Consider the following 14200-nt stretch of genomic DNA (forward strand, 5'->3'; position numbering starts at 1 on the left):
CCGTTCTGGCTGTAACTGGTGGAGCAGACTCAGTCTATCACTGGAACACTGTCAGTCTGTATTAGACTTGTACTCAGTGTTTGCCAATACACAGAATGTTCAACAATGAAGAAAATGTAAAGCAATATTACTTATTGAGTTATCTTCTGAATTAATTTGCTTTGTACATCACACCCTTGATTGTAAGTTTATTACCCCCCCCAACAAAGATATGAACAGAAAATATAAAAGGTATGAGACGGTATCTATTACTGTCAGACATGTCTCTTTCTTATAAAATTATTGACACATTGGACTTAAAATGAAGTGCCTAAAACCACCTGGGAAATGTAGGTATCTAGCATAACCATTCACTGTGTGTCACTCACTTATATGATGCTCTGTTAGCTACCCGCAAGAACATCGCAGGGGGAGAGGGGAGGAGGGGAAGAAATCAACAGAAAAAATAACTGAAACAATGGGATGTGAACCTCACCCCTGCTCTGGTCCCTGTACACCAGGTAAAGGGACTCTGCAGGTGCTCCAGAACTGGCTGGTGGAGAATTTCCCAGGTGCATGAACTGAGGAAGATAGAAGCTATAAATTGCTTTCGGAGGACCACCAGCAAGCTCTGGCGTAGGAGGGGTGTTGGGGACAGGAGGGGACATATTAGGGATGGGAGAAGAGCCTGCACCAAGTATGGGGATTTTCAGGTGACATGCTGTGGAGCAGAACATTAGTAGCCTGTGGTGGGTACACTGAAAATTAGAGCGACTCTCAGATCTGTCCCCCTGAAAGTCATTCCAGCCTCTGCAGCAGCCCAGAGTCTAGAAAGTGTAAAGTTGGCCTTAAACCCACCTTAGCCTCACACTCTGCCTGAGTTGCAAGTTCTGCATCATGGTGGCTCTAAGAGACACATGACAGAACCTCACCCTTAAAAATATTTGAAGTAAGCCAATGGCAGGAAAAGCTTACTTTCCCTCAACTCATCTACAAACTGGGTTGGCCTAAAAATTCCTAATTTGTTTTATTGGCCTTGCTGAGGAGTAGTACGTTCTAGTGTGATTTCTGTTGTTGTTGTTCTGAGTACTTTTGTCTTGGTGGAAGAATTACATGACAAACAGCTTTATAACATAAATCCCACATTGAAATATACAGGAAAAAGGCACATCTACCCTTAAAAGTGCCCCTGAAAAATATACAGAAACTTCCAAATAAACTGCTAGGAATTATAACCTTCTCTTTCCTATTCCAGGGATCAACTTCCAAAATGCCACTGACACCAACACATACACTATAACTCACTTAAGGACAATAATGTTGGTGCTAAACACTGCAGTGAAAAATATAATTTGGGGTCAGAGTCCTCCAAGAGTTATGCATATGCTTAATTTTACTCACAGTGCATAATCCCACTGACTTCAATGGGACTATTTGTGTATTCAACATTAAAAACACATACTTATGTTTTTGCAGGATTTGTGCCTTACAAAGTCTATGAACACTTACATAAACCTGCACTATACAATCAGGACATTTTATAACACCAAAAAGATAATTCACACAAACATTTTTCACCAAGAATTCTGATACAATTTAGTGTACCCTAAAGAACCCTGGGTACTCCTTTCAAAACCCTTACTACATACAATATATAAAACCAACACCATACATCCAACAGCATACTGCCAAAGCAACAGAGCAAAGCTAAGGTTAGGTAGGTAGGTATTCGGGGATGGTCAGCAATGAAGGATTAGCTTCCTTTTACTGCTCAGTCATTCGAACATTGTGGGGGGCTTGAGTTTGTTTTCAAAAGGAGGGGAAGTGCTATAAAGAAAGTAGTAGTATTTTCAGGCACTAGCTGGGACTCCACTTTCACCCTTAATTTTTTTTGCTTGTGAATATATACCTACCATAAACTACCCAAGGGGTGACCCACACTGCTATGGCCATTCATTGGACCCTTAACCTGCATTTCATTTCCTCTATCATAAAATCAATTTTATAAATATTATAGAGATATGAAGTTACTTTATAAAAGAAACAGTTCATAAAATTTTACATTTATAAAGTATAGCTGATTCTGGCCACTGGCCTGATAGTCAAGAATATATTCAGTTAAATTTAAGAAGGATGTTGATAATTTGGAGAGAATTCCGAGAAGAGCAATCAGAATGATTAAAGAATTAGAAAATGTGCCTTACAGGCTAAAGACTCAAGGAGGTTAATCTATGTAGCTTAACAAAGAGAAGGTTAAGAGGTGACTTAATCACAGTCTATAAGTATCTACATAGGGAACAAAAATATTTAATAGTGGGCTCTTCAGTCTAGCAGAGAAAGAAACAACATGATCCAATGGTTGGACGTTCAAGTTACACAGATTTAGACTAGAAACAAGGTGTTCGATTTTTTAACACTGAGTAATTAACCATTAGAACAATTTAGCGAGCTTCACAGTGGATTCTCCACAACTAATTTTTTTTTTTTTTTAAATCAAGACTGGATGGGTTTCTAAAAGATTTGCTCCAGGAATTATTTTGGGGAAATTCAATGGCCTGTATTATACAGGACAGATAATCGAAACAGTCCCTTCTGGTCTTGGAATCTATTAAACTATTTTCCCCTGGGTGGATAAAAATCAATGATTTGAGGGGGTGAATAAAAAAACAGGTTTTTTTAAAAAATGTTATATAAATTATTTTGAGCTTTTCTTTTTAAATGTAAGCTTGTTTAAAATGAAATCTGAACTTAATACAAAATGTGTTAAGGCCTAAACTGATTATAATGTCTTTAAAAATTAAATAAAAAATATACTGAACATGAGCCTCTTCCAAAAACGTTGAGTTAAAGGCTGCTTTTCTATATAAAAAAAATCATGTCAAAAACTTCCAACTTTTGAGGTCAAGCTTATAAATATGGCACAAAGTAATAGTAAATAAGCAATATAGCATTCATTATTCTCCTACGTACTAAAAATTTACAATTAATAAGAATCTGAAAATATTAAGCTATGTAATGGCTTAAATATATATAGTTATAGAGTACATGCCTAGGAAACAAAACAATGTACCAAATCTAGTGTAAAGGTTCTATTCAGTTGTAAATCAACATGTTTTAATGGCTGTATCAACCAATGAAAGTGCACCTTTCTTTAAAAGATAACTGAAGTACAAATGGAAAAGTTGATTAAATTGATGAATTAAAGTGAGGCTTTCTACTTGACGATTTAAATCATGATTTCAATATCAGACTGAAATTGCTCTGATTTAAATCAATCCACCCCGTTTTCACCTGGATTCCACTGTATTAAGTTCATCTCATTTTCAAAGTTTCATAAAAGTCAGGCATTCAAAATGTTAAGGGCTCAATTCTACAGTCCCTATATGAGTAAAATTCCTATTGAGTCCAGGGGGATTTTTGTCTTTACAAGGACTGCAGGTTCAAGCCCTTATGGCCACATTTCAGAGATTATGATCTCTTCTCTCTACAAGAAGTCTCAATACGCATTGTAAAACCAATCAGTAAGTCCTTCCATGGAAAGCACAGTCCCTGGGGTAGAATAAAATGTCTTTACAACTTCACATTTTTATTCTAGTCATGTTTGAAAATGTCCAGGGTTCCTATTTAAATTCCCTCAGCAGTTTCTACTCAATTTCTGACAATTTAATGTTTAGGATGGTGCCCATAGTAACAATAGTATAAGAAAGATTTCAGTACAATAATTATTTACAAAGTTTTTAAAGCACATTTTACATGGGTGAAAAAAAAATTACTCTTCTGAAATTAAAGACAGGACTTGAGTTTCGTTCGTGAACACAAAAAGAATGTTGTTCACTGCTAAACTATAGCTTTACATGCGCTATAAGCAATGTTTATTTCAAGAACTCTAGTTCCTTTTGTCTAGTAATACCATGTATGCTCTCTCAGTAAGATTGTGAAACTTGCATTAAGCTGCAATTACTGCAATAATGCCAGAAAATCTTTCCTAAGGGAATAGTATAGTAAGTACTTTGCAGCTGTAACCACAACTACCAAAATGTTTTGATCACGGAAAGCTTAAGTTGGCATTTGTTATTCACCAAAAACCATTATCAATAGGAATAATTAAACCATTCTCAGGACTAGATGTTCCCCATTTCCACTGAGATTTGAACATACAGACTTTAGGATTGGTTCCTTAGAAAACTGACTCTTTTTAGCTTACTTTAACCTCTCTACCCTCATCTGTAATATAAGGAAAGTGGGACAGATGTTACAAGTTGCTTACTACAATTGTCTTTTTTTCACCTCGGGAGGTGTGGATTCAGACGTTACCTAAAGTCACAAGAATTGTTTCGTAATCTCAAACTGGTCCTTAAGACACATTTTTAAAAAAAAACAGAAACCCAAACCCAACACTCTACAGGTAAGATTTTCAAAGCTGTCCAAGACACTTAGTTACAAAACCCCCATTAATTTTGATGGGAAGCAAGCAGCTGAGTCCTCTAGTTGGCTTTGGGGAAAAAGTCTCACCCCCACATGCCTTGTCATAAGTAACAGGCAGTCAAGACCAACCCCTGCAGTGGATTAAGGAGGAGTACCACAGGATCCAAAGTAGTCCTAACAATGAGCAGTCCTTGGGACATCTTAGAGACTAACAAATTTATTTGGGCATAACCTTTTGTGGGCTAAAACCCACTTCATCAGAGGCATGGAGTGGAAAATACACTAGCGGGCACATACAGAGTACATGAAACAGCTACCACTCCAAAAGTAGTCCTAGCCCCTCTTTCCTAACTAGAAGGTGGACTCTAGAAAGAAACTTTGAAAGATGAGGGGGAAGAGAGATGGTCCTCTGGACTCCTACAAAGGGATGGAAAGCTCCTCACTTGGGAAAATACACATCTAGTAGTCTTCTCTCCACTCCTAACTTAGATAACTCAGTCTCACACCCTACCCACCTGCCTTTTACAGACTCCTGTGGCAAACATCAAATTCACTATCTGCCAGGGAAATGTTGCAGAGTGTCTCAGAAGACTCACCCAAATGGGACCATGTTCAGACATCATATTGATGGGCACTTTCCAGACAGGCATACAAAGACCCTTTAAGCTTCCCATCTCATCCATGTACGTTACAACTAAAAATCTTAAATTTTAGTCAAGTATTTCATAATTACTATGCAAGTATACAAACTATGTTAGTCAAATACTGTGGTTCACCTTACATGTATTTTTGGAAATAATTGATGTAGTAAAGTATTGTCTAAGCATGAAGCTGCAAAGTATATCAAAATAACATTTCATAAACATGTTGGAAATCAGAAAATTTAAAATATATTTTCTTCCTATTATTTTTTAAATCTGTACAGATTCCCTGCATAACGTGTGTAAAAAAAAATGCCGGTTCAGTCCAGCAAATTTCAGCCCAAGATGGATATCTACAGACAACTTTAAAACTCCAGAAAACAAGAGACAATAGAAACTGAAGAGAGTTGGTTTGTAAACATCTCTTCCTCCCAGTATTCTGATTAGCCAGATCATCAGGAAACAGCTAAGAATTTGTAGTAATGGAAACATCTCTCCAATCTTAGTGCTATATTCCAGTGTTTGCTACCAAGATTATGTTTATTATACTAAGCAATGTGGCCTCTATATTTTAGCCCCTCTCTCCATTGCAACTTGCTTAGTTGGACAGACAAATCTCCATTGTAAGGTCACAAGTTATTTCAAATAAAAAGAACTAGCCCCTTATAGACTTTGTATCAGACAAACAATCCAAAATATTTAATTTACCATAATACATTCCATGTGCTGTGAAAAATCAAAGGCAGGAGGGATACTTGGACCACTTTCCAATTCATTAGGAAATGTTCACTGGATTTAAATCTGACCCAATCAGTTTGTAAAATATAAGGCAGTTTTCAATTTTACTTTTGTTGTTTAATAGCTCAGCCCGATGTCACTGTATAATATACAGTATTTTGTTCTTATTGAAAAATTTGCTGGCTGCCTCAATATTAACATTGAGTTGTTGAAAGTAATACAATGTCCACAGGGGTATTCAGAACCTATTGAAAAACATAAACCATGAGCTAAAAGGTTTCTTACCATGATCTTGCTTACCCATTGCACTTAGATAATGATTAAAGGCTTGACAAGGGGGACTTGGAGTCTGCGTGGACTTGTCGCAACTCATAGGCGCAGGACTCCTGTCTGTGTCGAAAGAGAAATACCCACTGGAGGATCTAGACAGCAGTGAGGATCTTCTTACAAAGATGAAAAGTGGGGATCTGGTAGCAAATGGACTGGGGCTACTGGGTGGTGCAAATGGTCCCTGAGGGCTGCTGGGCGAAGAGCTCCCTGAGGGCTGCTGGGCGAAGTCCCCCTCACCTGAATGATTACCTTGATACTGTGTTTGTATAGAGGTAGGGGCCCCAGGTCTAAGATGCTGAGGCTGACTTGGCCTTTCAGTTGACTGAAACTGTCCACCTTCTCTGTTGCACTCTGAATTTAGATCAGAAGGTTGCTTTGCCATTTGGTCTTTTTTTCCTGCAAAGGAAGAGGAAGACATTATGAGAAAGCGCTCTACGTTTTATTATAATACTATAATATCTAATAAGTTTTGCAATACTTTCTCAAAGTCCTTATTTATATTGTTAGAATTCTAGTAGTATGGCATATGCTTTTCAGCATACATTCTTCTAGCTTTTTAAGTACTCACTTCCCCCCCCCCCCCCAATACAATCAACTGCTATCAGATCTATGGGTAGTTTCCTGTCCACTGTTTCCGCCCCTCCTAGGATACCTGCATCAAAAGTATAACTTGTGAGAAGTCTTTGTCCAAACAAAAGGAATTGGGTTTTAAAGTGAAATTTATCAGCCAGGCCATTGTGTTCCAGTTATGCTCCAAATCTATATGAAGTTTTGAGTCTGTTAATTTTAAAAAAAGAGCAATAAGCTCTGATTTCCCCAAGTGATTAAATAAAAGAATCGGATACTGTGCTGAAATGCAAGAGTGAGGAGTATTTGCAGTGATTGTGCAGAGCCTCCTGGCCATGTTCCCTGTTCCAGCCCCATTGTTCTATCTAATGTGCTGATCACAGCAAGTCTGGAGGAGGTTTGGCAGCAGCAATCAGTTGTAGTAAGTGCGTCACAATAGAGTTTGTAGATTGCACAGGGCTGGCTCTCGTTCACCCCCCTCCTCACCCTTTTAATGCTAACTCAACAAATCCGCCTTCCGACTCCCAACTGCGAGGGAGAGGGGAGTAGTAAAACGTCAGCTCGAACAACACGGCCACTTCCCCACCCAAACAAAGCAATAGCGGGTAGTGACAAATACCCCCAGAGAGACAGCCCCCACTCCCTGCCGGCCCCCCCAGCCCAAACCCGCAACGACAGCCCCCACTCCCTGCCGGGCCCCCCAGCCCAAACCCGCAACCAGAGCCCCCACTCCCTGCCGGGCCCCCCAGCCCAATCCCGCAACGACAGCCCCCACTCCCTGCCGGGCCCCCCCAGCCCAAACCCGCAACGACAGCCCCCACTCCCTGCCGGCCCCCCCAGCCCAAACCCGCAACGACAGCCCCCACTCCCTGCCGGGGCCCCCCCAGCCCAATCCCGCAACGACAGCCCCCACTCCCTGCCGGCCCCCCCAGCCCAATCCCGCAACCAGAGCCCCCACTCCCTGCCGGGCCCCCCAGCCCAAACCCGCAACCAGAGCCCCCACTCCCTGCCGGGCCCCCCAGCCCAAACCCGCAACGACAGCCCCCACTCCCTGCCGGGCCCCCCAGCCCAAACCCGCAACCAGAGCCCCCACTCCCTGCCGGGCCCCCCAGCCCAAACCCGCAACCAGAGCCCCCACTCCCTGCCGGGCCCCCCAGCCCAAACCCGCAACCAGAGCCCCCACTCCCTGCCGGGCCCCCCAGCCCAAACCCGCAACCAGAGCCCCCACTCCCTGCCGGGCCCCCCAGCCCAAACCCGCAACGACAGCCCCCACTCCCTGCCGGGCCCCCCAGCCCAAACCCGCAACGACAGCCCCCACTCCCTGCCGGGCCCCCCAGCCCAAACCCGCAACGACAGCCCCCACTCCCTGCCGGGCCCCCCAGCCCAAACCCGCAACGACAGCCCCCACTCCCTGCCGGGCCCCCCAGCCCAAACCCGCAACGACAGCCCCCACTCCCTGCCGGGCCCCCCAGCCCAAACCCGCAACGACAGCCCCCACTCCCTGCCGGGCCCCCCAGCCCAAACCCGCAACGACAGCCCCCACTCCCTGCCGGGCCCCCCAGCCCAAACCCGCAACGACAGCCCCCACTCCCTGCCGGGGCCCCCCAGCCCAAACCCGCAACGACAGCCCCCACTCCCTGCCGGCCCCCCCCAGCCCAAACCCGCAACGACAGCCCCCACTCCCTGCCGGGCCCCCCAGCCCAAACCCGCAACGACAGCCCCCACTCCCTGCCGGGCCCCCCAGCCCAAACCCGCAACGACAGCCCCCACTCCCTGCCGGCCCCCCCCAGCCCAAACCCGCAACGACAGCCCCCACTCCCTGCCGGGCCCCCCAGCCCAAACCCGCAACGACAGCCCCCACTCCCTGCCGGGCCCCCCAGCCCAAACCCGCAACGACAGCCCCCACTCCCTGCCGGGCCCCCCAGCCCAAACCCGCAACGACAGCCCCCACTCCCTGCCGGGCCCCCCAGCCCAAACCCGCAACGACAGCCCCCACTCCCTGCCGGGCCCCCCAGCCCAAACCCGCAACGACAGCCCCCACTCCCTGCCGGCCCCCCCCAGCCCAATCCCGCAACCAGAGCCCCAGGACACAAGGTCTGCGGGGATCCAGCGCCGCACTTCCTACACCGCCGCACTCCCGACTCAGCCGCGGGTTTGTTGTTGTTGGGGGGGCGGGGGGGCCTGTACATAAGGCTGCAGACTCGCCCGGGGACAAGGCTCCGGCCCCGCACCACTTCCTGCTGCCGCGCCGGCGCCGACCCCGACCCGAGCCGAGGCAGCCGCAGCCCCCCCGCCGGCTCTGACCTCCCCCCCCCCCAGTCCCGGCCGGCCCGCGCCGGGGGACCGAGGCGGGGCCCAACAAAGGGAGGCGGGCGAGCCGGCCGGGGACGGCGGCCACACAAAGGAGCCGCGGGGGCAGCGCCGAGACCCCGGCCCCGACCCACTCACCGTTTCGGCGCCCGCCTCCTCGCCCGAGAAACAAAACCGGACCCCCCCTCCCCGCGCCGGGGGGCCGCCCCCCGCGCCCGCCGCCGCCTCACGCGCCCTGCCCCGCGGGACCCCGGCCCTGCGCCCGCTCGGCTGCGCTCGCTGACTGCCTCTGCCGCCCGCCGGGCAGGGCGCCCCCGCCCCGCACGCAGGGCCCCGCGCGCCGGGCCGCCAATCCCCGCGCGCCGGGGGCGGCCCCGCCCCGCCCCGCGCGAGGCCACTGTTGACAAACGGCAGCCGGGCGCGCACGGGCCCTGCCGCCCGCGCGCCTCTTCCCTCAGGGGCGGGCCCCGCCGCGCCCGCGCCCAGAGACCCCCCCCTCTCCCGCCCGCCCGCGGCTAACCCGCTGTGTGCAGCCCCCCCCCGCACCCAGAGACACCCCCCCCGCGGCTAACCCGCTGTGTGCAGCCTCCCCCCGCGCCCAGAGACCCCCCCGCCCGCGGCTAACCCGCTGTGTGCAGCCCCCCCGCGCCCAGAGACACCCCCCGCCCGCGGCTAACCCGCTGTGTGCAGCCCCCCCCGCGTCCAGAGACCCCCCCCGCCCGCGGCTAACCCGCTGTGTGCAGCCCCCCCCCGCGGCTAACCCGCTGTGTGCAGCCCCCCCGCGCCCAGAGACCCCCCACCTCTCCCGCCCGCCCGCGGCTAACCCGCTGTGTGCAGCCCCCCCCCGCACCCAGAGACACCCCCCCCGCGGCTAACCCGCTGTGTGCAGCCCCCCCCCGCACCCAGAGACACCCCCCGCCCGCGGCTAACCCGCTGTGTGCAGCCCTCCCCCGCACCCAGAGACCCCCCCCCGCGGCTAACCCGCTGTGTGCAGCCCCCCCCCGCGCCCAGAGACCCCCCTCCCTCTCCCGCCCGCCCGCGGCTAACCCGCTGTGTGCAGCCCCCCCCCGCACCCAGAGACCCCCCCGCCCGCGGCTAACCCGCTGTGTGCAGCCCCCCCGCGCCCAGAGACAACCCCCGCCCGCGGCTAACCCGCTGTGTGCAGCCCCCCCCGCGTCCAGAGACCCCCCCCGCCCGCGGCTAACCCGCTGTGTGCAGCCCCCCCCCGCGCCCAGAGACCCCCCCCGCCCGCGGCTAACCCGCTGTGTGCAGCCCCCCCCCCGCCCAGAGACACCCCCCGCCCGCGGCTAACCCCTGTGTGCAGCCCCCCCCCCCGCCCAGAGACACCCCCCGCCCGCGGCTAACCCCCTGTGTGCAGCCCCCCCCCGCGCCCAGAAACCCCCCCCCGCCCGGGGCTAACCCGCTGTGTGCAGCCCCCCCCCCGCGCCCAGAAACCCCCCCCCCGCCCGCGGCTAACCCGCTGTGTGCAGCCCCCCCCCGCGCCCAGAGACCCCCCCCGCCCGCGGCTAACCCCTGTGTGCAGCCCCCCCCCGCGCCCAGAGACCCCCCCCGCCCGCGGCTAACCCCCTGTGTGCAGCCCACCCCCCGCGCCCAGAGACGCCCCCCGCCCGCGGCTAACCCCTGTGTGCAGCCCCCCCCCCGCCCAGAAACCCCCCCCGCCCGGGGCTAACCCGCTGTGTGCAGCCCCCCCCCGCGCCCAGAAACCCCCCCCCCCGCCCGGGGCTAACCCGCTGTGTGCAGCCCCCGCCCCCGCCCAGAGACCCCCCCCGCCCGCGGCTAACCCGCTGTGTGCAGCCCCCCCCTGCCCGGGGACACCCCCCACCGAGCCCCTGTGAGCAGCCCCCCCCCCCGCCCAGAGACACCTCCACAAACCCTATGGGCAGAGTCCCCCCCGCACCACAACTGCCCGGCGCCCCACCACACACAGGCCTCCCTGCCCGCCACTGCCCAGCGCCCCCCGCCAGCGGCTGGGAGAGGACCGTGTCCACAGGAGGCGGGGATCGCTCACAGCTCCTGGGGAGGTGAGCCCCCAGAGCCCGCCCGCTCCGCAGCCAGGAGCCCGGCTCAGCCCGCATGGCGGAGCCCGGCTCCTGGGCGGCGAGCCCCCTACAGGCCAGCGGGACCCGCTGGCGCGGGGAGGCCTGGGCGCTGGACTGCCGGGGCCAGACCCGGCGCTGTGGACAGGTCGAAGCCCTCTGTGTGGACAGGCCAGATCCGGCGTGGGCCGGTACCTGTGCAGGAGTCTGGGCCGGCCCTGTGGACACGCCAGACCCCGTTGTGTGGACAGGTTAGACCATCTGCGTGGACGGGTCTGTGCCTGCTGTGTGGACAGGCCAGAGCCAGACCCGGCCCTGTGGAGGCGTTAGACCGCCTGGTGCCAGCCCTGTGGGCGGGTCAGACTGGTACCTGGGGAGGGCTCTGTGCCGGCTGTCTGGGCAATCCAGACCGGGCTGTGTGGACGGGTCAAATCGGTACCTGGGGAGGGGTCAGATCGGCACCTGGGGAGGGCTCTGTGCCGGCTGTCTGGGCAATCCAGACCCCGCCGTGTGGACGGGTCAGATCGGTACCTTGGGAGGGCTCTGTGCCGGCTGTCTGGGCAATCCAGACCCCGCCGTGTGGACGGGTCAGATCGCTGCCTGGGGAGGGCTCTGTGCCGGCTGAGTGGCCAGGTCAGACCGTCCAGACTGCGCGCGTGGCAGGACCAGAGCAGTGGCGGGGGGACGCAGTGATCACAGACAGCTCGCCGCAGCGCCCGGAGAGGGCCATGCACCCCTCGCTCCCTGCGGGCTCTCTGCTTCCTTGCGCCGGGACAATCCCTTCGCCCTCTAGACGCTACAGGGCCCGCGCACACGACGCGGAGAATGCGCGCCCCGAAGAGCAGCGGCAGCCGGGGATACACCGGGCTCAAACCCGTCTGAGCAAGGGGAGGAGAAATCCTGCGCGGGACAGAGAGCTCGGCGCTGAGACTCGGCCGGCGGCGGTGCATCTCCGCTCCGGCGCGGGGCCAGCCAGGCGCTGGTGGCGAGCTCGAAACAAACGTACCGGGATGAGCCCGCTCCAGCCCCGAGGCAGCCGTGCCCTGCCCGCTCTCTGTCCTGCGCCGAGCTCGCCTGCGCTGGAGTTTCCCGCAGGAAACCATCGCCGGCGTACCGCGGTGCGAAGGCTGCACGAAGCCGCCGGGGAGCCGCCAGCCCCGCGGACGAGCTTTGGACACGGGAAAACCCAGACTGCGCCGAGCTGGGCCATGAACGCTGCGCGCCCTCCGTGACTCCGGAGTGGGTGTCAGACAACCTGCCAGAAATCGCTGTGCGCCCGGCGGGTGCGAGACACCGGAGCCGGGAGAGGGGGCGTGGGAAGGGATCCTGCGCCCCGCTCCCCGAAGTCTGCCAGAGAACAAACGGAGGCGCCCCGCTCATGCGAATCGCCGCGGCGGGCCCCGCCGTGCGCCCTGGAGGGTGCAGCTGAGCTGGACGCGACCTCCACGGCGAACCGGCCTGAGCCCGCTGGGCGCCTCCGTCCGCCTCCCCCGAGCGCGGCCGCGCTCCGCCGGGGCAATCCGCCACTCACCTGCTCGCGGACCAGCGCCAGGTGCCCGTGAAATCCCCCCGGCGAGGGGAGAGTCTCGCCGCAGCCGGGCGCCGGGCTCTTCCTCCGGGCACTGTGGAGAGAAGCGACCCGACGCAGCAACCAAGCCGAGCTCCCGCCCCTGGCCAAACCCTCGCAACGCGTCTCGTTCATCCACTAGGCTTTGTGCCTTCGACAGACACAAGAAACGGCCCTGCCCCGTCGCGATCGCCCCCGGGCTTCTAACGTGGGTACCTGGCAGGCTCCGAAACCGAGTTTTCTCACCTCCGTGGAACTGAGGGTGCTCATGCCTCCTCCCGCACGGGCTCGTGAGAGGCAGGGGGCCAAGGGGGAGCCAGGAGAAGAGAGTCCGCGGGCCGTTCGAGCCCGTATTTCGGCATCAACCCGTCTGCGACAGCAGCTCGCCTTCTGGACAGGAGACTCGCGTGTGATTTCTGTAGCACAGCCGCGCTGCAGCCACTCCTAGTTATTGGCTCGCGTGATCTGTCTAGGTTTCCTGAGCTGACTTCGTGTCTGCTCTCGAGTTAAACTCCAGCTGCCTTTCGTCTTCACGGCGCTTCCCGAAAAGGGCTAGGAGCTGACCCCACGGGGCTGACTCATTTCAGGCACCCATCAGATGCAACAGACCGAGCGGCGATCCTCCTCTGCCGGGCCAGGATCCCCTTGCAGAAGCCTCATGTGCACTGCGGTCGACGATGAATCCTTCATGGGCAAGACGAGAGCAAAGGGTCGGACGATTACGGGCTGTCCTCTCCACGCTCCTTCTGCATCAAGGCGGAGATGCCCACGTGCCTCCCGGCTCTGGCAGCCGGGGGAAAGCGGTGCGACCTGTAAACAGCTGAACTCACGCTCAAAGCGCTCTCTGCTGCGAGTCCCAGGAGCCCCGCCATTGCGTGCGAGGTGCGGCTCGTTTCTACAAGCCGAGCTACCTCCAAGTCAGTATCCTTCCTTCCGCGGATCTGGTGCCTTACTAAACCAAACACGGAGTTCTGGAGGCTCCCAAGCCGGCACGAGATGCTGTGGAGACGTGTGTTCATGGACATTTTCGCTTTGCCCATGAAATTCGCTTCTTAAATAACGTCACTGTTTTAAACTAAAACATTCAGCAATCTATATTTATTTGAGGAAACTTATCTGGGACGGGGGAAAGGATGGTAAACTGCCTAATTTTACCTTCCTTGAATATTTTGCATAACGCAGTTCTAAAAATATACATTAAAAAAACTTCAAACACTTTTATAAACAAGCTCCAAAGATATTTCAGTTTAAAGGCAAAGGAAGATCAAATCGAAAGCTTGAATACAGACTTCTATCAGCTTTCAGTCGTTACCACAATCCCTTTGTGAGTTAAGTTTGGAGTAAGTCACAATTCACTCAAACGCTTCACTTTCTAACTAGTCAGAGAGAATGGAGAGAACGGGTTGGTGGTCAGAACACACATTTCAGTACTAGTTTTAAGGTCCTTGTGGTCAGGAATCCAGGGCTTCCTATTAACGCTGCTTTCTACCTTGACAATTTCTGCAGAAATTCCCTATTTCACTTCCCAGGGATTCTTAACTTCCCCTATACAAACCTTAACAAATGCATATTATATATTTGAAAAC

At 53.8% G+C, this 14200-nt stretch overlaps 1 protein-coding gene across 1 annotated transcript in view; it reads right to left on the reverse strand.

The window, feature by feature from the left end:
• Positions 1-13441, reverse strand: part of BCL2L11 (BCL2 like 11) — a 50966-nt gene extending 37525 nt beyond the window's left edge. Inside the window, 3 exon segments of the mRNA XM_084622563.1 lie at positions 6069-6509; positions 12579-12644; positions 12647-13441. Of these exon segments, the coding sequence (XP_084478689.1) occupies positions 6069-6509; positions 12579-12644; positions 12647-12749 (610 nt within the window). The 5' untranslated portion in view covers positions 12750-13441.
• Between the last annotated feature and the right edge of the window lie 759 nt (positions 13442-14200).

This window comes from Lepidochelys olivacea (genome assembly GCF_965140295.1).
Source record: "Lepidochelys olivacea isolate rLepOli2 genome assembly, chromosome: 3".
NCBI classification, from domain to species: domain Eukaryota; kingdom Metazoa; phylum Chordata; order Testudines; family Cheloniidae; genus Lepidochelys; species Lepidochelys olivacea.